The sequence below is a fragment of the Colletotrichum truncatum genome (genome assembly GCF_014235925.2).
Source record: "Colletotrichum truncatum strain CMES1059 chromosome Unknown Contig_0004, whole genome shotgun sequence".
NCBI lineage: Eukaryota > Fungi > Ascomycota > Sordariomycetes > Glomerellales > Glomerellaceae > Colletotrichum > Colletotrichum truncatum.
The window spans coordinates 3,000,745-3,023,884 of record NW_027222401.1 but is presented as its reverse complement, the minus strand read 5'-3'; the positions used below and the strand labels follow the sequence as shown (position 1 = coordinate 3,023,884).

The window sequence follows — 23,140 nt, the reverse complement described above, 5'->3', positions numbered from 1 at the left end:
GTGGAACAGGGGGGTGAAGCAAGGGTGACCTCTAAACTGGAGCCGATCACGCAAAGTCTCAGGAGGGGTACGCAAGGTACAATACCTATGTAGGCAAGTAGTTATCTCCAATCACGACAAGGCAGGCACTCAACTGAGTGTGAGTGGGCGAAACCCGAAGAGGGAGGTGGAGGCTAGGGGCTAACTCTGGGAAGTGGAGAGTGATTGGTGGATCTACTAGTAGCCAACGACAGCATCGGAAGGAGAAGAAGCGTGCACCGACCCAATGGTTTCACTGGTTCGGGACCCTTCCTTGAGGAACCTGGACCCACCTGTGGATTATCCAGTTGAGGTTGAAGTGCATGGCAGTGGTCATATCGACAATGGCTCATCGGTCTAAACAGGAAACACGGGAGCTACGGAGCGGAAACACGCCTGGCGCACCGTGCCAAATGGAGGCCGCGTTGCTCCCAGGAACTTCCCCTTTTCTTCGTTGTCCGCAGTACTCTAGTAAGCTCGAAGCACCACTATACAGAGTCAGTTCTACCTCCGGTTTTGCCCCCTTGCTTCTGACCTCGCACAACTGTGATTAATTACCCATTTCCCGTTCCCGAACACGGCGCACACGTGCCAAAAGGGGGCGTCGATGCTCCGAGCTCTCATCGGCTGGAACGGGGAACTGGAAGACAGCTGTTTCCACTGCCATCCCACTGCAAATAAAGTTAAAGGGGCAATTAAGGAGGACAACCGTATGAAGTACCACTACCTCGCCTTGCCGCAAATTATCCCATTCTCGCAGTCCGTTCTCTCGAAATATGCTCAATTTTGTTCCGTCCGTTCCGTTGACCCGTCTTCACCTCTGGTCCCATTTTCGCTGCATTGCATCGCATTGCTGAGTTGGTTGGCTGTGTGGTTCACGCGATGTCCGCCGCTGTCAGCTGAGATCATCCCTCATCATGCCTTGGCTGTCAACTATCAGAGAACAGACTCAGAGAACCTGAAGGAACGGAGCAAATCGATGCAGCTTCGAAGCACCGCCCAGCGACAAGATCCTGGAAATAATTGGAAGACATCAGGGCTTACATGACAGCAGGCAGTGTCAACCTAGAAGCACAATTTGATTCCGCTAGTTACTAAACTTAGCCACCCGTCTTCCCCGAAACCACTCAGACGACGGCTCGCCTGTAAGATCCACCTCAGCAATGGGGACCTTCACGCTACTCAGTCAGCACCTAAGTACATGTGCCACTCGACGGCTGAATGGGGCTGGATGTCACCCTCGCCGCGCTCTCATTATAGTGTACTGTCTGGACCTCTTTTTCTTGTCGATGCATTGTTCCTAGGCGCCTTGGGAAGTAACCCAAGTTGATTGGTGAACAAGAATGACGCCTACGATGGACGCTTTGGAAGTTCCCAAGCCCAAGGAGGATTGCGCAAACTCTGTTCTGCCACTTCGCTTTGCGTGCCACTTCAAAGATCACAAACCCTATTCAAGGTGCCTTAATCCAAACAAGTCAGGCAAAGTCTGGAACAAGATATGGGGTTGGCCTTGAATCAGCTTAGTTTGAATCATGCCCTTCCGTCTCCCTTCGACTGACTCAAATAAACTGTTCAAGTCCTCGGGCTTGTCAAACTCAGTAGTATGACACCGCCTGATCAACCAGCCCCTAAACGAGGGATATACGCCGTAGCAAGGGAAACCCAAAGACGGACTGTGTATGTGCGTCGCTCTTGTCTCTCCTTTGTGGTAGGGATGCATATATTGGTGTGCTGCTTACTCGATTCAAAGTTTAACAAATTCTTCCGTTAGGCCATGGCTCCCTTCAAGTTTTGAAAACCAGAACATGAGATGTGGCGAGTAAAATTGGTTTGATTGCAGCCATCCATGGCTCCTGCCGCGATTGAAGCCTTTGATTGCCGCGGATCTGCTGCACTTGTCAGTAGTCGACTAATAATGCAGTTCACGATTCGTCACCCGCAGCTGCCCTAGGAACTAACTTGAAATGACAAAAGTGTAAATAGTCTCAACCTCTGACGACGTTACCCATTGATTTTACGCTTTCAGTACAGTGTCCCGTAGGTGGGTCCTGCTAGCTGGAGTCAACACGAGAGACCTCGGCGACTTTCTGAATTGTACGTACGGGTGCCTTTCTAGAAGCCCCTTGCATGCCTCCTTAAAGTCTCCGGAAATGATTTACATCAAAATTGCCCAAACATTTTGCGACAATCTTGGGCAAACCTTGATTACATTAGTAGTGGTCGACTGACGTGAGTCCTGCAACAACAACGATAATATTCAATGACGGCCTTCTCAATCTTGGACTTGGGTGTGGCATGTCATTGACCCGTTGTATGGTACACGAAAACTAACTATTCTTGGACTTTGGAACCATAACCAGTGCAGAAGTCTACTCAAGCCTAGAGTCCTTCTCGCAGTCAAGGGCGAGGCATCATCGTCCCTCGCTATAATTCAACATGGAATTCTGCTGAATCGATTGCTAATACCACTACTGTTATCGGCGGCTGATCAGCCGGACGGGTGAGGAGCAATCCATTGGCCCCATTGCAGCAGGAAACCGCGAGAGAACGGGGTCGAATTGAATAGAACATGGTCGCACATGTACCTACTAACAAGTAACGATTGGCAAACGTGTGGGGCGGAAGTGCTTTGGCTGAGAAGGGACGTGCATACAGTGGGTTCTATGTAGTAATTTCGTAAGGTTCTCTCTTTAATCAAGCGGAACAGATGGGCTCCCCCCTATATGTGCTACACTCAGCCTCCATTTCGCCCCTGGACATTGCTTACTGTCTGCCTGCCTTCTACAAAGCTCTATGTATTTATCAAGTGAACACGAAACAGAGTTGTAACAACCTAATACAAGCACGTGTTCCCTGAGATGGATATAACAACGACGACCATTTCCGAACTCACACTATCTCTGATCCCAGTTGCATATTCAGTCTCCTCTTACTGGACATACGGAAAACGAGCATGTGCTTTATACTTTGGTCGGCCACCAGCTGGAACTACTAGTATTGTCAACTTTTTTCTGTAGCTGCCCTGCTAATCGTATGAAACCCAATACTGTGGACTTCTGTTAGTGTTCATTATTCTACAAGAGTTGAGATGCTTTAATGGACGGCACCAGGGAACTCGTCCAGGCCGCAGCGCTTCGTCTGTGGTCATATCAGTGAGTCTGGACCGCCATGTGCTATTGCGTACAGTTCCTGTATCGAGTGACTGTAATCAGCCCTAGTGGACTCATCACGTAGTAGATCAGAGGATGATGAGGTGCTGCCGGCGCACTTGTCGTGGCCGCCAGTAGTCTCGATGATCTGGTGTACCCCACTAGATATCCGCTAAGATCTTAATTCCCAGGCATGTGCGGTTCCAAGGGGTAGGTGATAAGTGATGTCCAACGTCTACTTGTGCAAATGTTACTGTTCGGCAGCACAAGAGGGCATCCAATTTGGCCAACTCAGCATTTATTGATAATGCCGCCAGCGACATCTCACGACAGCATTGTTGCCTGCAGGCTCCTACTCTTCGTTAATGAAGCTACTATATGCTTATGGTTTTCTTGAACCTGAAGGCATCAATGCTCTCTAGCGGGCGCCATGCTTGGTGTCGAGGCTAATCTAGAGTAAGTACTGGTTCCAAGTTGTCATGATGCCAAAAGGTGTTCGAAGCAGAACACTGCCAATTAAGTCAGCAGTACATCAGAACCTGCACATGTGTAAAGCAGCGCGCAATTTGCCCCAAAGTTTATAGAATGGGGTCTAAATTGCCTTGAGCGCCCTTAATAATACCCTTGATGTCTGAAGTAACCCAGCCCCCGTAGAAATCTCCAGGCTGTGGCTCAACTAATTCTCCGTCAACATAGCAATCCCATGGGCCGGCGTAAAAAGACATGTAGCCCTTGATTGCCTCGAAGCCCGCTGACGGAGATTCATAAGACCAGATGCGATCTTTGACGACTTGCGCCTCCCTAACAGATGCCGTCTGTGGAGCACCGATGGAGTAGTAAGTTGCAGTCCCTTTCCATTCGCAATATGTACTTCGACGCGTTGGTGTCAAGAAACATCTTATCGCTGTCGGTGGGATGTAATAGGCTGTTGTCCAAGTCAGTTACGTCGTGACCAGTCCAGGATGCCACCGCTTCAATCTGCTCGGAGGGAGACGAACTAGGTGGGTGGTGAGTCTCCAGCACCCAGTATGCGTCCCGAGTATCCGCAACCACCTGACCGTACCAAATAATTTTCAGATGTCTCGATGTTTTCTCAAGCAACGGTGGTCGCGGAAATCGTTGCACGTTCATGGTTGCGCGAGCAGCCACTGTGATCATCAATTTGGGGAGGGATAGAAGACAGAAAGAGAGAGCAAGGGAACACAATGTTATTCAATCAACTGCTCATAATCAAGACTAAGCACTATTGTAGCAGGGGGTGAATTAAATGACTAGTTGAAGAAGTGCCATTTAACACTTGTCACATGCCGTTTCCATCATGATCTCTATCGCTACGGAAGCGTCATCGATATCGGTCCATTTAAACTCCGATTGTGGTTCAGAACCGCAGCTGAACCTAACCCGTAGCCGTCCGTAGTGTGTTACTGATGTGCAGCCTTCTGATAAACCATGTTTCTAGCAGGCACCTTGATACTTACATAATCGTTGCTTCGAAAGGCTGAAGCGTTGCGTCATACGCCATGACTGGCAGGCGGCCCCACCTGGCAGCGTGCCCATGATTGAAAGCGCTCACTGGCAGGATATCGCCGCTACGTCTAGGGTCTTCGTCCAACGCCCGACTAGTCGCTGGTATACAACACTTTCCTTTGACACATACGGTTGTCCACTTCGCCTTTCAACATAAGTTACCGTTTTTGCGCACTTTTCTGTTTCATCCCCTGCATTTCCGGCTCAGCCATCCTCGTACATCCAAACTCTCAACTCTCACGCTTCTTAACCCCTCTTCGGTCCTCTCTTCAACTACCCGGCCTCCCAGCTCGGACAGGCACCGATTGGTCGGCACCATGTCGAACCGGCAGCTCACTCGAGATATGCAAGTCGAGTTTCAGGCGAGGGTATGTCCATCATGAGAACCTACCTGGCGAAGTCATACGGCCGCTAGAGTAAAGAGGATCACACCTGTTAACGCTCTACTAGTTTCAAGCGAAGCAGGCTCGTAGGGAAGCCCAGAAAGCTGCTAAGCAGGATCCCATTTTAAAGAAACAGATTCAGGATGTAAGTTACCACCATATTGCCATGCTTTGGTTGCCTATCAAGCCGAACGGTTGTTAATACGCGGCTTTCTAGTTACTCAAGAAGGGCGAAACAGCAAAGGCATATCAGAAGGCCAAAATGCTCTTATCCAAGCAGGCGCTAGCTCAACAAATGGACCAAATGGCTGACATGGCCGAGCTTTCAGCTGCTCAGATTCAAGCCAACAACTCGATGAACCGCATGACACACATGATGGGACAGTCGTCTCGCACTATGTCGCTTGCACAAAAGAATATGAATCCCGAGAAGGTATCATACCACGTATTCAACAAACTCTACATGGCTTTTACTGACAAATTTTCGATTCTGCAGACCCTAGTTACCCTCGAGCAGTTCAAGCAGCAAAATGAGGAGTATGCTATGTCCAACGGCATTTATCAAGATGCTATTTCGCAATCAACCAGCGCCCAAGTTTCTGAAGATGCCGTTCATGAACTTCTGGGCAAATTGGCAGATGATGCCGGTGTTCAGTTGAACGCAGAGCTGAACAGCGCAACACCTGCCAAGGAAGAGCTGGTCTCCAGCGAGCCCACTGCTGAGGAAGAGGATGCCTTGCAACAGAGACTGCGGGCCTTGAGGGCATAATTGAACATCAAATGCACTTTCACCAAATACAATTACGTAAGGTTGTTACCACTCGTTTGGGACATTGGAGTTTATAAGGCGTCTTGACTTTCTACATACTACTTCTTTTTCAGAAGTACACTTACGTACGAGAAAACGGGCCAAGTCGTTTAAGGAATGGGTTTATGAACATACCTGCGCCTGATTTGGGAACAGAGAACCATGCGGCGTTTCTGGGAGGAAGGGTAATTTATTGATATGCCTGTTCGAGATTTCCCTCCGTTGGTTGTTGGTAAACGCAACTTGACTAGCTAGTCTGGAATGGTATTTAATAGCCTACCCCGTCCACTCGTTCACATGTACAAACTGGCCACTGCCGTAATATCCCTCTTGATCATCTCCTGAGCAGTCTGCATTTTCTGGTACAGTTCAGGATCGCCAATTATACGGGCAGCATTCTTGACCTCGCGGCATGTTTCATCTAGCCGTGTGATAGTCCGCACGATAGTGCCTTCCAAAACGTCGGTCAGATCGGTAATGTTCTTGAAGCTCATGCCCCTTGCCCACTCATAAACCACCTCCATCAAACCAAATCTGGGCCGAGAGATGAAGTCATTGGAATCGTCTGCGGCTTGGATGACTTGGTGAAGGGTCTGAACTTCATTCACCTTCTCACTGATAGCAATTATGGTGTCTTTACCCCGCTCAAGATTTCCCGTCAGGTTGGGCTGAGAATCCGTCTTTTCTTGAAACACAAAGGCGGACAGCAAGGCTGCAATCTCGGCCGGTTCATAGTCTGCAAGTACGTTGTCCAGAATTAGCTCTGTCAATACGAGCTCGTCGCCCGAATGTATTTCGCAGGCCACTTTGCCCTTCAGCTGTATTCTTGAACTCTCATCGATGAACTGGAGCTGTTTTAGCACCTGTATTCGTTGTTCGTAATCAGGGAGCAGTTGAAGGTTTTGATCCGACAAAGACTGGCGGAGCTGAGAAATGTGCTCCTTGATAAGCCACTGGTCATGGCACATGGCAAACTATTTCTGTTTGTTAGCAAAAGCTACATTTGTGTGTTGTAGCTGACATGACTTACGTGCTTCAAGAACTGCGGGCAGGATAGGGCCGGCGATGAAGATGCAATTAGCTCAACTTCCCTCCGTCTCTTCATGGTCTCTTGGAATTGCAGATTCTTGATCTTTGACAGATCCATCTCATCCCATAGATCATCCCATGATCTGCAGATAGAATGAAGCCTATCCTTTGCTTTGATATATTTTTCACCACTCTGGAAGATCTCCGGTACAATGCCCTTCGTCATGTATCTGGTGAGGCACTCCACGTCACTTAAAGGAACGTGTAATGTTTTGATGCGTATATGTTTCTTCGCTTGTGGTAGGGGTGTGAAATATTTGCGGAAGGCTGGCATGAACGGGAGCAAGTCTGTCGAATCTCGAGTTTCCCTCATAAGCCTGATTTCACATACATGCAATGTAGGGCTTCCCTGAGGTCCCTTGTTGGTCGCCCCGTCTGAGAGTAGGATGCCTGGCGTACGAATGCCATCCTTTTTGTAAACAATTAAACGTGACTGGCTGAACATCTTGCGACCAATTGGGATACTGAGCAAAAATCGGTACAACTCTTCAGTCAGCTGTTTGTAGTCCTGTGATGCTTGGTGGCATTCATCCATTGAAGTGTCACAGGTGCCGCAAGAGTCTCGTTTGATCTTCGCTAGGTCTGCTTCTGAAAGCTTAACGGCTTTCTCGTGCTCCGGTAATAATTGCTGAGTGGCGTGTTCTGAGAAGCTGCGCTTAATCATTTCTTCAATCTTGAGTGCCTCCACCCGAAGTAAGTTAAGAATCATGTTGTACGTCAGACGGAACTGGGACCTCAGCTTCGAGGGCTCCCCCAAAATCATTTTCTGAAGGTCTGCAACCGGAGGGGCTTCATCTCCTCCGGGAGGGACGATAATGACGGAACCAACGGTATCTAGACCACGGCGCCCAGCTCGACCAGCCATCTGGGTGTATTCACCTGGAAGTAGATTTCGGAAAGAATGACCGTCATGCTTCCGATATCCAGAAAAGACAACAGTTCGCGTTGGCAAATTGAGACCCATCGCAAACGTCTCAGTGGCGAACAGCACCTTGACAAGAGTTTGGGCAAACAGAATTTCGACAATCTCCTTGACGATGGGCAAAAGGCCTCCATGATGAACCGCAATACCTCTCGACAAAAGTTCTCGCAATCGAATAATCTGCGGAAGGACTCGGTCCTCCGGCTTTAGCCTGGCAATGGACTTTTCGATGGTCATATGAATGGCGCTTTTCTCGGTAGCCGTGCAGAAGTCCTGATTGCTGAGTGCATCGGCATTCTCTTCGCACCGCTTTTTCGAAAAGACGAAGATGCAGGCAGGAAGGAGGTTTGACTTTTTGAGAAATTGGACCAGGTGAACCCAAATGTTCTTGTCCTGAGCTGCTGACGTGAATCCTCCTTGACGACCAGTCCGGCCCAAGTGACCCGGATTGTGACTAGCACGCGTTGCTCCGCCGCCGCCGCCGCCGCCGCCGCGCCCCCTTTGCTGAGCACCACCCCGGGGGCCACCGCGCTGTCCGCCGCGTTGTCCTCCCCCTCTTTGGCCTCCTCTTGGGCCACCGCCTCCGCCTCCACGTCCTGAATTGGTCGATTCCAGAACTTTGGGCTTGTCCTTGCCCTGAATAGCATGATTTGCATCTTTCCAACCCTTCTCGATGAATTTCTTGTCCGAGTCTACAATCTTGTGAATGCCCTTACCAGCCCAGAGATAGTGTTCAAGCGGGATGGGCCGCTTAGGTGTAGATATAACGTAGATATCTTTCTGCTTGGTTCGCCCAACCCATGAGGCAAACTCATAGGTGTTCGGTACGGTGGCAGACAAAAGGATAAGAGACACATGCTCTGGTAACATAATGATGACCTCTTCCCACACAACTCCGCGCTCAAAATCGTTGACGTAGTGAACCTCGTCAAATATTACAAACTCAACATCTCGGATCAAATCGGCTCCCCTATAGAGCATACTGCGCAGAATCTCTGTCGTCATGATCAAACAGCTTGCCTCTGGGTTGATCTGAACATCACCTGTCAAAATACCGACCTCATCAAACGTCTGACGGAAGTCTCGAAACTTCTGGTTGCTTAAAGCTTTGATAGGCGACGTATAGATAGCTTTTGTCATGTGTTTCGAAGCCAGAGCAATAGCGTATTCAGCCACGACGGTTTTTCCGGCTGATGTGTGCGCAGCAACGAAGACAGAATCGCCGTTCTCTAGATGGTAGATGGCTTCTTTTTGGAACGTGTCGAGTTCAAAGGGCCAATCTCTTGCCATGTCGGGTACTAGTTCCCTAAAGTTGGGAATGTCTCTTCCAATATCCACCATATGGGCCCATTCTCGTCCGGCTTTCTTGACACTGGACGCGGCCAGAGCACCATGAGGCTCTAAGGCCGGGAATTCGACCGGCAAAATGGCATCGATATCCTCCCCATCTTCTTCGTCGGACTCAATGTCCTTTTCGCCATGGGCCTGTCTCTCTGAGTCAATGTCTTCAACCCCAGGCGCCTGCTCCGGTTCTTGTTCCAGTTCTTGTTCCACCGCTCTGGCTTCATCTTCGTTGCTCTGCTTCTTGCTGACATCGATACCTCGACTGAGCCCTGGCGCAATTTCGAGCAATCCGCCCTCGGTACCAAGCTTAATAACTCTCTCAAGCTTGTTAGAGGGGCTAGTAGCAGCATCTCCGGCCCCGGTTCGGTGAACCTGATCCTCAAGAGCAGCTGTTGCCTCGATGCCTTCTAGGCCACCAGGTGCAAAGGGAAAGAATCCCGCAGCACCTCGAACAAAATCAGCTCTACTCGCAGGCTTGCGCAGAAACGAGGTAGAGTTCTTGGCCGTGGCGCTACTGGCCGGGACAGTGACGTTCTTGTAACCAGTTACTCTGCCTTCAAGTCCATGTCGCTGAAACCGTGTCACGGTCCTGGTTTGGGGCGCGGCGATCTTGAAAAGCTCGGTGTAGTCTGCAGGACAATCCCAGCGCCTAGATGAGCTGCTTTAGCTTATTTCGATTGATTCTTTCTTGGCTAGTGTCTTACTGCTGCAGACGATTCAACCAGTCGGTGGGGAACTGGGCAGATGGTGTGAGGAACTCAGCCTCCAGGTATGTTTTGAGGGCTGTCGCATCTTGTTTGATTCGTTTCCGAGGTCGTTGCTCGAAAAGAGTATCGTCGATATTGAAATCGTCACAATTATCAATAGAGAGGCCCTGGATGGCCGTTGCCAGGTCAGAAGCCATTTTGTGTTGCGTAGACAGCAGCCTAATGGACGTCACTCTAAGATTGTGTTCAAGGAGAGGCAATGTAGTAGCAAATGCAACTAGGGTATTTGAGGTAGGCAGCTAGCAAGGCGGAGCCGATGACGGTGTGCGGGGCTAGACATTGTGCTAAGTGCCCCTCAATGGCAGAAGGTAGGCCCTGGGCTTGCAAGCTCGTCGCGAAATGAAAATTCACCCATGGCGGCCCTGTAATTGCTTCTTCAGGACTCTAAAGCATCCCTCTATCTTTTGACGTTCACCCTTTACGCAATTCTCTTCAAAACTCGTTCCCAAGTTCAACAGGCGGCGGCGAAAGGTAACTGTAGCGCATGCATAGCTAACCGCGTGGAAATAAAACTTGAACTAGCCTTTCCTTACCCAAGCATATAAGTTTGTCACGAAATGTTCACCATCTTCCTCCTCCAGATTAGCTTGCAAACGTAACTAATTGGTTTGTTTTCTTACAGTGTAAAGCATGGAATATTCAAAGCACATTGTAACTAGTATGACAACAGAAACAGATGCCCCTCTTCCTTTTGAGTATGTGCAGCGCAAAAAGCCGACACAGACCGCTCGAACTTGAGCTGGAAGAGAAAGTCTATAGTTTTCAGGTTTCCAGCATGCAGGATATTAACCCTTTCAACTGCAGGCCGTGGCGCCACACCCGGCCGATAGGTAGCGTAATGGAATATTTCACGTCTAGTTGTACTCTCAAGGTATGAGATGTATATATGACAACTGAGCAACATACAAGTACAAGCTTCCCCCGAGTCTATCAAGCTCAATAGCCCATTATGGATCGCATCCTATCCTTGAGAGCTTCATATGAAGTAGCATGCCTACACCCACATCCTCCTTCCAGTTCACACAACCCCTTAAAGACGCAACATCTTGGCAACGTAGTTCTCAATGATCTGCTCAGTAGGGAAGCTCATTTCCTCAAGCCCCTGGGCGTAGGGAGTAGGTACATCAGCACCAGTGACTCTCTGGGCGGGGGCGTCAAGGTAGTCGAAGGCGTACTCCATGGTCAATGCCAGGATCTCGGAGCCAACACCGTAGGCCGGGAAGCCAGACTCAACAGATAGAAGGCGGTGAGTCTTCTTGACAGACTTGACAATGGACTCAACATCCAGAGGCTTGATGGAGCGCAGGTTGATAACTTCGACGTCGACACCGTACTTCTTCTTCAGATTCTCAGCAGCAACCAAGGTTTGGCCGACACAGCGGGATAGCGTGACGATGGTCAGGTCCTTGCCAGCGCGCTCAATCTTGGCCTTGCCGAAAGGAAGAACGAAGTCGTCCTTCTGAGCAGCTTCGGACATAGGGAAGGACTGGCCGTACAGAAGCTCATTCTCAAGAACAACGACCGGGTTAGGATCGCGGATGGCAGCTTTCAGAAGTCCCTTGGCATCCTCAGCACTCCAAGGAGCAACTACCTTCAGGCCAGGAATGCTACCGTACCACGCCGAGTAGTCCTGAGAGTGCTGGGCGGCGACACCGGCAGCAAACCCGTTGGGGCCACGGAAGGTGATGTTGCAGGGCTGAATGCCACCAGACATGTATAGAGTTTTGGCGGCAGAGTTAACAATCTGATCAATAGCTTGCATGGCGAAGTTGAAGGTCATGAACTCGCACTAAGAGGGAGAAGGGTTAGTTAAATATTGGCACTCAGATAATAGGAGACTTCGTTCATCTACATCAGGCAGGACGGGCGAAGACGATCCGCAAGTCCATGGTAAAGAACGACATCCCCTTCCTCGGCGAAATAGAGCAATGCACTTACCACAGGGTGTAGTCCACTCAGAGCGGCGCCAACGGCTAGACCACAAAAACCACTCTCAGTGATGGGCGTGTCAATGACACGCTTGTCGCCGAATCGGTCCCAGAGACCCTTTGTGACTTTGTACGCTCCATTGTACTGAGCAACTTCCTCACCGAGAACGAAGACCTTGTCGTTGGACTCGAGTTCCTCGGCGAGGGCCTCGTTGAGGGCCTCGCGGACGGTGTAATCCTTAGTGCCCTTGGCGTCGGCGTACGTCCTTGATTGGAGGGCGAAGGCAGCCGGACGGCTGGCAAACTGAGGAATGGGTGAGAACTGGCAGGCAGAGGAACGGAGAGCAGTAGCTCTGGACGAGGCCGCCAGGCGAGCTACGGGACGGAGGAATCGGGACATGGCGAATTGAGTTTTTTGGGGTGATTTCTCTTAGGACGCGGTGGTCGCAACGCAAGAAAACCGATTGTCCCACAGGAAGAATCGATGATGAGTAAAAAGAAGGCGATATTAGATAGACGGTTAGCGGCCTCGGGTGGGGATTGACGATGGCCAACGACGAAGGTTGAGGTGAAGCGTCGGAGGGAGAGGGATGAGAAAGGCGACCGGAGCTGTCGAGGGATTTCGCAGCTTTTTTTTTTTTTTTTTGCTTAGCTCTATGAGCGTTGAGTCCGTTGAATTGCGGCGAGCTGCCAAACAACAGCGTTGGGGAGGCCCCGGTGGTGGATCCTTGCCCGGATAAGTCTAGTCTTGTCTTTGTGCATTAGATAATCGATTGTGTGCGAACAAGACCAATCAGCGGAAGCTAAGGAGCCAACTGTGCTCAATCCGCACTATAATTCAGGTCCGATTTAATCCCGAAAAGCCCCATTTGAGCACCAGTAGCATTTCCATTGGCACACTTTTCAGGGCACTTGCACCGCTGCCACCCGTTTCCATCCGAACTTGAGGGTAACCGCCTTTGTTCTAATGAGATGGCGGGCACACCAACAGATAGCTCTGGGATTGCTCCACCTGGCTAGAGGTAGGTCTCAACCTGCCGGACTACTAGTAGTCAACCAACCCATCCTGCGCCTTGTCCCTTCGCATATTCCCCAGTGACTGTCACTGGCTGGAATCATCAGTGCCCAGTGCTAATCGGCCACCTTAAGCTATGAAAAGCTTTATGAGGGTTGATAAGCACATTGTTAGAGTCGGTGTTGTTCAACCCTCCTGTTATTTTTTGGCTGATGCTCGTCCAATCAAGACCTTCCAGAGAATATAGGACTAGATCCAGGTCAATAAGCATTTTGATCCGACTGAACTTGGAGGTAAAGCCCAGGTTGCAAATGACCACCGATTAAAACTGGTGATAAAATTCAAACGATGACGCGTCATCCAAACGCAGGGCCTTGGCTGCTTAGGGGGTTAATTACAATTATTTACTGATACTCATATATAATAGTCATACAACAAGTTGCAAGGTCATGGCTTCGATTCCTCCGTTTTCCTTTCTGCCAGGTAGCAACGTCTTTGACCTTGAAAATCGAAGTGTTGCTGCAGCAGTAATGAACTGTCTCCCTAGTTGGCAGGCTTTTTTCCAACCATGAGATACATGGGCGTAAACAGATGGTCCTTTCCACCAGCAACCAAGCAGTCGCCCGCTAATGCCAAGCTGTCTGCTGTCTTCATAGTACCAGCAGGAGCAAGTTTAATGGCCTCGAGTCCACCGATCAGGTTGTGCATCAGATACCGTCCCCATTTCGTCATCCGAACAATGGTGAAGATGTCAAACGGGGACTGAATGTACCGCATGTCACCCGACAGAGGCCAGTACCATGGCATAGGGTCAGGCCTATCAGCAAGATCCTCGTGGTGGAGCAAGTCGAATCCCGCAGCCTTCATAGCAGCCAGGCCCTCTGAGACCTTACACATGTTGGAAATTCCGTCACCCTGCTCGATGCCAAGGCGAATCTCGCGATGTGCCAGGTTATCGTTATCGTACTTGTCAGTCATCAACCACTCGTAGACACCGAAAACACCACCAGGCTTGAGAACTCGGAAGATTTCGCTGTAAATGCCCTCCAAGCTAGGGGCATGGACTGTAGCCTCGATGGCGTAAATAGCATCAAAAGAGTTGTCCGGGAAAGACATTTGCTGTGTGGTGATGGCTGTCAGTTGAAATGTACTTGTGGTCTACCAGCGCAAGTTTTGACTTACCATGAAGTCTCCTTTCACAAATTTGAGTTGGTTTGACAAGCCCTCCTTTGCGGCGTAGTGGGTGGCTCTATCGATCTGATAGTCGTTGTTGTTCAGGCCAGTGACATGGCAGCCAGTAAATTTGGCTATTTCACGCGCAGGTCCGCCAACACCGCATCCCACATCGAGAACCTTCATGCCCTCCTTGATTCCAATCTGATGAGCAAGGTAGTGTTCGTGGCGAGCAATAGCTTGATAGAAAGGCTCGCCGTGAGAGAAGCGACAGAAGTGGAAGGACTGGCCCCAGCCGTATTCGTACAAGTCGGTAGCAAGGTTGTAATAGCTGAGGGCGGCACGGATTAGCAAGAAATTTGCACGAGGCGCACCAACACCAAATACTCACTGTCTGGTCAAAGTCGCATATTCAGCTGTCCTAGACTTTACGAAACAGGCACATGTCAGTGGATGACGGGTCGCACAGGATGCGGTCAAGAGTGTTGGGGACGTACCGCGCGCTCTTCGGCAGTTTCGTCCTTGGCCGCCTTGTTGTCCCAGTGCTTAAAGTACTCGTCGACAGCAGCCTGCTTAGCCTCGCGGCCTTTGCTGAACATGGCAGCTAAACCACCAGTGGCCTTTGCGCTGTTACCATGCAAGGCCTTGTTGAATTGGGCATCGCGTGCGTGATCCTCACGCTCGAGGTTGGAGGCAGTTGAGGAAACCATAGTGAACGTTGAGTATGGCTGTGAGATGGCAGAAACGCACAAGATAATGTGAGATAGGGGTCGCAGAAAAGAAGAGTGGAGGAGGAATAGCGGAAAAAGTCAGCTATCTGGTGAAGGTGAGTGGGCGGGGTGTCGTCGATTTTTAAAATTATCGGCGGGAAAAGGAGAGCAGCGGCCAAGTCGAACGGGAGATTATCGCTCTGTTTGGTCGTATAGATTCTACCAAGCGACGCCCACTAACACTGTGACCGCCTCGGACAATCACGTTGGTAACGTACTTTGGTCAAAAAAAGATCCACTACACTACGGCCACCAGCAAACACTGAAATCACTACGAAGCGAAGAATGCATGCGCTTGAGCGACACTAGTTGTATCGCAGTGCAAGGGCGCCCCCCATTTTGCAGAAACCCAGCATCAAGTGCCTGGCGGAAGAGACAAATCTGGCATGATCCGGGTCAAGCCCGATGGCGATTGACCAATCATAACTCGACCCCGTCATGGCAAGCTGCTCTATTTAGCAGGCGGTGTAACCAAGGGATGCACATGCACGCCGGGTCTGGGCAGGGGCCTGGGGTAGCTGGCCCAATCCGAATACGAACTCGAATCAACCAGCCAGAGATTCACTTGCTATAATCTCCACCCGAGACTTGACAGAATAATTCGGAAAGGTCATACTTTAGCACCAGAAGTAGTATCTCATTCATGGCAGGAAGTGCTATGCCACCTGGAAGCATTTGCTATCATCATCTGGAAACGAGCCCGACCCGCGTCCAGCACTTGGGACGAGAAACCTCAGTTATCCAACACTTCTTACCTACCAAGTGCCTGTTCGTCTATATTTTAGCTTAGCGAAGTTCCAAGTTTGCCCAAGTTGGCCAGTCGTAGGAGTACAAAGACGGCGCATTAACCTGTTTGCAATACATGTTCACCAAGAGATCTGGATTGGCTTCACGGCTCTAGGCCTAACATCGGAACCTCAACCAAACACCAGAAGTTTGAGGGAGGCTGAGACTGGAAGCCAAACTGAGTGGGGCTCGAGCAGCCAACGGCGATCTTTCTTCAACCCACATACCAGTAGCTCGCGGTTGCCGTTGAATATCAACTCTTTTCAGTGTTCCCGATAACATCGTAGAAGCAATGCTGATGCAAAGCAAAGTAACTTCATACTAGCTAAGATAAGGTGGAAAATGGCATAGACCACACTGAACCGAATACCCATCGTTCATTTGGCGTTGGATTGTGGCGGATCAGCACGTGACCAACGCGTCTGTCAGGCTGCATGCCCCACCTCAGGTGCTTAGCCTGACCATGATCAACTTTGTTCTGGCTCGCCACAGTAGGATCTTTAGAATCCCTTGATGACCAAGACCTAAGCATCGTCCCATCTCGCAACTTCAGTCGGCAATCCTTGGCACGAGAAACGCGCGCCCGAAGTGCCATGCCACCCCAAATTAAACAGGACCTGAATCGGTCAGGTTGGGAGTCTACAGATTTTCCGTCTGTCTGCGAAAACTGTCTTCCCGAGAACCCTTACGTCAAAATGCTTAAGGAGGACTACGGATCGGAATGTAAACTAGTAAGTGAAGCGCCCTTCGGTCGCATTTGATTCTCTGCTGAAACTTTGCTTGCAGTGCACAAGACCATTCACTGTCTTCAGCTGGAGCGCCGATCGAGCTCACGGCCGAAAAAAACGAACAAATATATGCCTGACGTGTGCGCGCCTGAAGAACTGCTGTCAGGCATGTATGCTGGATCTTTCCTTCGGTCTGCCAATTGTTGTTCGTGATGCCGCCTTGAAAATGGTAGCTCCGGGACCGTCTTCCGACATCAACCGGGAATACTTCGCCCAAAATAATGAACGGGCTATCGAAGAAGGTCGCGCTGGAGTGGAGGAGTATGAGAAAACGGATGATAAGGCTAGGGAACTTCTGCGAAGATTGGCAGCCAGTAAGCCATACTTTCGGAAGGGCCGGCCAGTAGAGGGTCTGGACGACGAGCTACAGGTTGGCCTACAATCGGGATCTGCCTCAGCTTCAAGCTCAAGACAAGTTGGACTGGGAGGCAACCCTGCGGTGGGTGCTGGAGTTGGTGGACCAGGACCAATCCGAACAAGGGACTCGAGAGCTGCCGCAGCTTTCAGTACCCGGTCCGGCAGAGCTAAACAGGTGTTCCCTAGCACTGCTCAACTGCCCCCCGGACCACAAGACTGGATGCCACCCGCGGACAAGAATATCATGTCACTCTTTGTAACCGGAGTTGAGGATGACCTTCCCGAGCACAAGATACGCGACTTCTTCAAAGTGCATGGCAAAATCAAGAGCTTGGTCTGCTCGCACATGTCACACTGCGCATTCGTTAACTATGAAACAAGAGAGGGTGCAGAGAAGGCTGCGGCAGCTTGTCAGGGCCGGGCTGTTATTGCGGGCTGCCCATTGCGTGTTCGCTGGGGCGTTCCAAAAGCCATTGGCACGATGGACAAGGAGCAGCGGTCACAAATGCTCATCGATGCCCGGCGTGGACAAGGAGGCCTGCGTTCAAGTGAGGGAAAGGGTGGGCGGAAGCAAATCGCGAATGGTGCTAGTACCGCAGATGCTTCAGCGTCAGCAACAACTCCTGCAGTTGCGCCTCCGCCGGGGTCAGGCGACGGTCCACAATATGCCAGTCTCAAAGGCGATTAGATTACGATCATTAAGGGAAGCGAATGTCAATTCTTGGAGTTAGGGGGTCATCGCGCTTTCAAGCATGGTTATGGTAGTTGGAAATCCGGATTAAGGCAAAATTCCATACCAATATTAAGGGTATCATTGACTTTTATACATCATACAAGCGTCCCCCGGTGTCGATTTGTGTCGATTTGTCCGATTGTTCTGCCTCTCAACTACAACCACAACCGCCTGTAGTTCCCTTGTTGCCGCCTGCAAACTTAACCGAATCGTTGTCTCCCCGTTCTGTGTCTTTATGAATGCGTAGCTCTGCGACGAGTGATGTTAGCAAGCCGCATTACCACAAATCAGTGTCTGGGTTTCTATCTGCGCACTGTAGACTTGAGCATCATCTTGTTTGCCCTGAACAATGTTTTCTCTAAGGATCTTTGCGATATCTTCAGCCTTCTGAATGGCCGGCCCTACGGAAGGATCTGTAGGGGCGACGGTGGCGTGATCGCGGAAACCTTGACGGATCTGCTGCTGCGCGGCTGTGAGAACCCTTTCATCGCCTACATGAATCCCATCGTCAGCAAGGGCCCAGGAAAGTGTCTGGAATGTTTTCATTAGACCTTTGAAAGCGATTCTCGCGGCGCGCAAGAGGTGTCGATACGCAGCAAGGGACATGGCGGAAGGCGTAGGAGAGAGGATGAAAAGAGAATTCGCCAATTGAGGAGGAAGCCCTTAACCCACAGTCATAAGTGACTAGAATGGCCAAATGGTTGTTTGACTTAATTAATAGGGTGATTGACGGTTGAAGACTTAGATGCCTCCTAAGAATCCAGCACATTCAAGTACGTGGAGGTGTGGTTCAAAAACAATGAAGCCTGGGTCACTAGGCCCACCCCTCCCCGCCGCCTTCAATCGACCAACACCGACGAAGGGGGGAAAAAAAAATTGCCCCACGCTCCAGATTTTTTCCTCTAGCGACTTCTCTCGATTTTGTTACTCAACACACGAAAGTTGCGAACGATCCAGCGATCCGGAGAACTCTCGAGATGGCTTCCGCATCTGTTGTCGCACACACTTTGCCAGTCCTTCCTGAGGGCTGGTCTGCTGAGAAGGATTTCAAGCCTGTCGGACAGGTTTCGGCTGCCACTCAGCGGAGCCTTGAGCCTGTCGGCCCTCACTTTCTTGCCCACGCTCGCCGTGCCCGCCACAAGCGCACTTTCTCCGAAGATGACCGTATTCAAGCTCAAGAAGCCGCCAAGAAGGTTGAAAATGACGATGACAGCGACATCAGCGAGCCCGAAGACCCTATGATGTTGCAGCGTGACGCCAAGGACTGGAAGGTATGTATTCAACTAGCTTTATGAAGCGGTCAAGACAGAATTATGCTGATACCTGTTCTCTCATAGAGCCAAGACCACTATCAGGTTCTTGGTATCACTAAGTACCGTTGGAAGGCTACAGAGGACCAGATTAAGCGTGCCCATCGCAAGAAGGTCCTCAAGCACCACCCTGACAAGAAGGCCGCCGCCGGCGTTGTTGACGATGACAACTTCTTCAAATGCATTCAGAAGGCGACTGAGGTTCTCTTAGACCCCGTCAAGCGCCGTCAGTATGATTCTGTAGATGAGAAGGCCGACGTCGACCCTCCCACTAAGAAACAGCTTGCAAAGGGCAACTTTTACAAGCTTTGGGGCAATGTTTTCAAGTCTGAGGCCCGCTTTTCCAAGACTCAGCCTGTACCGTCTTTTGGTGACGACAAGTCTACCAAGGAGGAGGTAGAGGAATTCTACAACTTTTGGTATAACTTCGACAGCTGGAGGACATTCGAGTACCTGGACGAGGATGTCCCTGATGACAATGAGAACCGTGACCAGAAGCGCCATATGGAGCGCAAGAACGCCAACGCACGTAAGAAGAAGAAGGCCGAGGACAATGCTCGTCTTCGTAAGCTGCTCGACGACTGTTCCGCTGGTGATGAACGTATCAAGCGCTTCAGGCAGGAGGCTAACGCAGCCAAGAACAAGAAGCGACTGGAGAAGGAGGCGGCTGAGAAGAAGGCCGTTGAGGATGCACGTCTGAAGAAGGAAACCGAGGAGAAGGCAGCCAAGGAGGCTGAGGAGAAGGCTAAGGCGGACCGCGAAGCATCGAAAAAGGCTAAGGAGGCGGCCAAGAACGCTGTTAAAAAGAACAAGCGTGTTCTCAAGGGCTCTGTCAAGGACGCTAACTATTTTGTGGCCGGCGATGCTTCGGCTGCAACTATCGACGCTGTTCTTGGCGATGTTGAGCTTGTTCAGGGCAAAATTGACGCTGATGAAATTGCGGCGTTGGCTGGCAAACTCGGCAGTCTTAAGGTCGCCGATGACATCAAGGGTGCCTGGAGCGAAGAGGTCAAGAGACTAATTGCTGCTGGCAAGCTTAAGGAGGGAGACGCCAAGTCTTTGGTCCAGTAATCGAATATGCTTGGCCGGGGAGGAATACGAGGATCTGATGGATAGAGCATGACCATGGGTTTACCATATGACATGGGCATGGGCGTACAACGCGTTTAGAGGCAATAGAATAGATGATGGACAAACTGCTTTCTTGGGCACATTACAGACTATCGCTTACCTGCGTTAGCCAAAACCATTACTGGACATGTGACTACTTGATGGTATTTTGGCCACGACTCGCCTCGTAGTCCGCTCCAAGAGGAGACATTAAGCCTTGCACTTTGAGTAAGCCTTTCACAGGATAGGTACAGGTGAACCAATTTCTCGATTTCTATACGAGGTACGAAATCTCCGATCTCCTTTCGTGTTTGGGCCATGTTGATCAATAACACAGTGCCGGATTAGGGGTGGTAGAACCAACAGGTATTTCAGTGCTATGGCGACTGGAAATACAAAGATGCGTAGGAGACTTGACGGAGGGTGAAGTCTCTTACCGGACTCTTTCTTTGCGTTTCTGAGCGCTCAAATAGGGGAAGCCAAGTTGCCTTGCCTTCCTTGGGGCTCCACCGCCCTCCCTTTCTCGTACTCACATAGGTGGTCAAACTGCATCTCATGATGAGGCAAGAACTTGCAGTCATTCCCTGCCTGTGCATGTGATTACAACCCTCTTCTTTCTTCATTTTTGGCTTAAGCCTTTCTGCTTGTATCTTGAGGTAGGCATGTCCGGATGAAAATTCCAGGTGCCTGGGCTTGTCGGTTAAGTGCACAAAGTAGGCAGGACTACGGACAGTCACCAGCCAGCCGGGTACTTTCTATTTTCTGCGTCTACCCAAATCTCTTCTATCTTTCCAGCGAGATTTCAAAGTCCTCAGTATCACCACACGGGCCAGTGAAACAAGCATATCACCATCCCAGATTCGCATTGCTACGTCTTAATATTCACGTTGTCGGTATCAACTACTGCGAAGCAGCACGTATCATACAGAAGATTTATCACACAACCAAATCTTCACAATGTTGTCACAGAGAGGCTCACTCACAGGCCCCGGTTGGGTAGAGTACGATCCCAATTCGGCACCTCAGGTTGTGGTGGAAGCAGCCCCTGAGGCCGTTATACGGATGCACGATTTCGGTATAGGCAACGATGGTGTCATAGACACCCACAGCCCCCCCAGCGACATTGTTACTCCGGAATCCTGCTTCGGTACGCGCCTGTGGAAGCATAGAAGGATACTTATCGTTATCGCTTTGCTGCTTCTCTCGGCCATAGTAGTCCCCATCGTTGTAATACAGGCGATAAACATGAGCAGGCAGCAATATCAGGAAAATGGCCCAGGCAGTGGCTTCTCGACTACATTGGCTGCCTCTACTACTACCGCAAAGCACTATTCAACGGCCATGCTCCTATCACCGACTTCTACTTCGAAACCAGTGAGTATCGAAACTTCTCTAAGGAACGCATGGCGTTGCCTTTTTAACGTCCTGCTAAATTATCAAATACAGGCTTCTAGGTGCGATTCTGCAATATTCCGTCGCGATGTCAATTGGATAGGCATCTTTGGCGGCAGCGATTGGAAGTACAACCTGACTTCAGCTCATAACCCTCAAGAATGCTGCAACACCTGCTATCACCATGTTCCCGAAGGCTGTAATGGCTGGCTATATGTGGAAACAGACACCAATACTCCCCCTTGCAACATCATCCTTGGATATCCCGGTCCTAACCAAAGCAAATCATGTCCAAGAGGCTATCCAGACCTCGTCTTCAACAACGCTATCAAGACTCTGCCTCCCGGTGAAGGAGGGGCCGGCCCATGCACGGACAAAATCATGGGATGATATTAACGACGGTAGTGGGGTTATGGCATTATGGACTACATGATGGCAGCTTTTGCGCACGAATTTCAAGTATGCGCGTCAGTTGTATCATGTTTAACAAAGGCTGGGTATATACGTCATGCTGCTGATACCATGGGTTAAGAATAGGCTTAGTGGTGATCAAAAGCATTTCAACTCATCAATTTGTGGTTAAACGCAGGCGTTAATATATAAAGGATCGCGCTCGGTGTTGGTGATTCTGATACTACCAGCTACAGAGCATGATGCTCGAGGCGTCCTCCGCGAATTTTATTCAAAGCCCGGCCACACCTCGCCCCCAGGTGGCGTGTAAGAGGTTCGACCTCCCTGATAGATGTCAACCTAAATTGTGCCAGCCAAGTCAGTCTTTGAAACGGCTTGAAATTGGCAAGGACTCACGGTAATGCCGGGGTCGTTCTGCGGAGCGTAGCCGGGAATGCTCTTCAGATAGGAAGCTGGTGGCTGCGCGGTACCGGAGCCCTCAATGACGAGCTGGGCGCATTCGGCATAGAATTGAGGCGTATTGGTCTGGTGGAGGGCGAGTAGTTCGTGGCGCACAAGATAGTTACCAGGTTTAAGGTTCTTGGGAATCTTGCTGGACCACTTGAGCTGCTTTAGTACTATCGCGGTACCCCAATTTTCACTGTTGAGGTTATTCCCCCAGAGGCCCATCTGGTCAATTTTGAACCACCGTTGTTTATCCCCGCCGCAGCTCTTAAATTCGCCACCACAGTCATAGAGCCATACCATCACGGGGCCCTGAGCATGAGTCCACTGTTTCCAGTTGGCCGTGATGTTGGAGCCCGCTTTGATGTTGGCGGAAAGGGGCGCCGACCTGCCACCGTTACAGCGCATCTTGATATCGTTGACAGTCATCGTTGGATTATAGTCAGGCTACGGTTGCAAGGTTAAAAATAAAGTGCACACTGTATAAAATGCCCCGAGAATAGTGTCAACCTACCCACTGCCATTGAATAGTTGGTGGCGAAGTTGCGGGTGCAAACCCTTCGTAGCCTGGATAATTCTTTCCGTCGATGGTGTAGCTAGTAACGGCGCCGTGGCCTGCGGCAGCAGTGACCAGGCAAAGCAAGGAGGATATAGTATGACCGAGCATTTTGACACTTTTCCGACTGAAGAGGCAACTTGGTCTGTTCTATTGAGCGGGTTCATAGGATATTTCATGTGGGAAAGAACGGGACTATGGCCATTTTATAGGTGTGACACGGAAGGCTTGGATGTGCAACTGCTCATCATCTCGTTGCTTCTCGGTCATTGGATGTACAGGAAGCGAATAAGATGGTAAGCTCGGCGCACCCTCCGTCAGACAACTGAGGCTATACTGTCGCCATCTGGTTATATTGAT

General features: G+C 50.3%; 10 protein-coding genes across 10 annotated transcripts; 4 read left to right on the top strand and 6 right to left on the bottom strand.

The window, feature by feature from the left end:
• Window positions 1-3,745: 3,745 nt before the first annotated feature.
• On the bottom strand, window positions 3,746-4,325 carry CTRU02_207581 (uncharacterized protein; the record flags this gene model as incomplete). Its single annotated transcript, XM_036719033.1, has 2 exons — window positions 3,746-4,092; window positions 4,166-4,325. The coding sequence occupies 2 exons, from the start codon at window positions 4,323-4,325 to the stop codon at window positions 3,746-3,748; spliced, it is 507 nt and encodes a 168-aa protein (XP_036588740.1).
• A 686-nt stretch (window positions 4,326-5,011) lies between these two features.
• Window positions 5,012-5,846, top strand: CTRU02_207580 (charged multivesicular body protein; the record flags this gene model as incomplete). The annotated part of the gene is made up of 3 exons (XM_070204922.1): window positions 5,012-5,062; window positions 5,145-5,222; window positions 5,295-5,846. The coding sequence occupies 3 exons, from the start codon at window positions 5,012-5,014 to the stop codon at window positions 5,844-5,846; spliced, it is 681 nt and encodes a 226-aa protein (XP_070061455.1).
• Window positions 5,847-6,178: 332 nt separating this feature from the next.
• CTRU02_207579 (ATP-dependent RNA helicase) lies at window positions 6,179-10,144 on the bottom strand (the record flags this gene model as incomplete). Its single annotated transcript, XM_036719035.1, has 3 exons — window positions 6,179-6,859; window positions 6,916-9,889; window positions 9,945-10,144. 3 exons carry the CDS (start codon window positions 10,142-10,144, stop codon window positions 6,179-6,181), a joined length of 3,855 nt encoding a protein of 1,284 aa, XP_036588742.1.
• An 893-nt stretch (window positions 10,145-11,037) lies between these two features.
• CTRU02_207578 (pyruvate dehydrogenase e1 component beta subunit) lies at window positions 11,038-12,335 on the bottom strand (the record flags this gene model as incomplete). The annotated part of the gene is made up of 2 exons (XM_036719036.1): window positions 11,038-11,796; window positions 11,946-12,335. The coding sequence occupies 2 exons, from the start codon at window positions 12,333-12,335 to the stop codon at window positions 11,038-11,040; spliced, it is 1,149 nt and encodes a 382-aa protein (XP_036588743.1).
• A 1,158-nt stretch (window positions 12,336-13,493) lies between these two features.
• On the bottom strand, window positions 13,494-14,833 carry CTRU02_207577 (sterol 24-c-methyltransferase; the record flags this gene model as incomplete). Its single annotated transcript, XM_036719037.2, has 4 exons — window positions 13,494-14,069; window positions 14,133-14,454; window positions 14,515-14,549; window positions 14,621-14,833. The coding sequence occupies 4 exons, from the start codon at window positions 14,831-14,833 to the stop codon at window positions 13,494-13,496; spliced, it is 1,146 nt and encodes a 381-aa protein (XP_036588744.2).
• Window positions 14,834-16,272: 1,439 nt separating this feature from the next.
• CTRU02_207575 (pre-mRNA splicing factor SLT11 (RNA recognition domain-containing protein)) lies at window positions 16,273-17,512 on the top strand (the record flags this gene model as incomplete). The annotated part of the gene is made up of 2 exons (XM_036719038.1): window positions 16,273-16,410; window positions 16,466-17,512. The coding sequence occupies 2 exons, from the start codon at window positions 16,273-16,275 to the stop codon at window positions 17,510-17,512; spliced, it is 1,185 nt and encodes a 394-aa protein (XP_036588745.1).
• A 196-nt stretch (window positions 17,513-17,708) lies between these two features.
• Window positions 17,709-18,163, bottom strand: CTRU02_207576 (uncharacterized protein; the record flags this gene model as incomplete). Its single annotated transcript, XM_070204921.1, has 3 exons — window positions 17,709-17,806; window positions 17,872-18,048; window positions 18,109-18,163. The coding sequence occupies 3 exons, from the start codon at window positions 18,161-18,163 to the stop codon at window positions 17,709-17,711; spliced, it is 330 nt and encodes a 109-aa protein (XP_070061454.1).
• A 371-nt stretch (window positions 18,164-18,534) lies between these two features.
• CTRU02_207574 (ribosome associated chaperone) lies at window positions 18,535-19,938 on the top strand (the record flags this gene model as incomplete). The annotated part of the gene is made up of 2 exons (XM_036719040.1): window positions 18,535-18,828; window positions 18,895-19,938. 2 exons carry the CDS (start codon window positions 18,535-18,537, stop codon window positions 19,936-19,938), a joined length of 1,338 nt encoding a protein of 445 aa, XP_036588747.1.
• Window positions 19,939-20,934: 996 nt separating this feature from the next.
• On the top strand, window positions 20,935-21,759 carry CTRU02_207573 (uncharacterized protein; the record flags this gene model as incomplete). Its single annotated transcript, XM_036719041.1, has 2 exons — window positions 20,935-21,351; window positions 21,424-21,759. 2 exons carry the CDS (start codon window positions 20,935-20,937, stop codon window positions 21,757-21,759), a joined length of 753 nt encoding a protein of 250 aa, XP_036588748.1.
• Window positions 21,760-22,047: 288 nt separating this feature from the next.
• CTRU02_207572 (glycoside hydrolase family 61 protein) lies at window positions 22,048-22,891 on the bottom strand (the record flags this gene model as incomplete). The annotated part of the gene is made up of 3 exons (XM_036719042.1): window positions 22,048-22,119; window positions 22,177-22,671; window positions 22,739-22,891. The coding sequence occupies 3 exons, from the start codon at window positions 22,889-22,891 to the stop codon at window positions 22,048-22,050; spliced, it is 720 nt and encodes a 239-aa protein (XP_036588749.1).
• Between the last annotated feature and the right edge of the window lie 249 nt (window positions 22,892-23,140).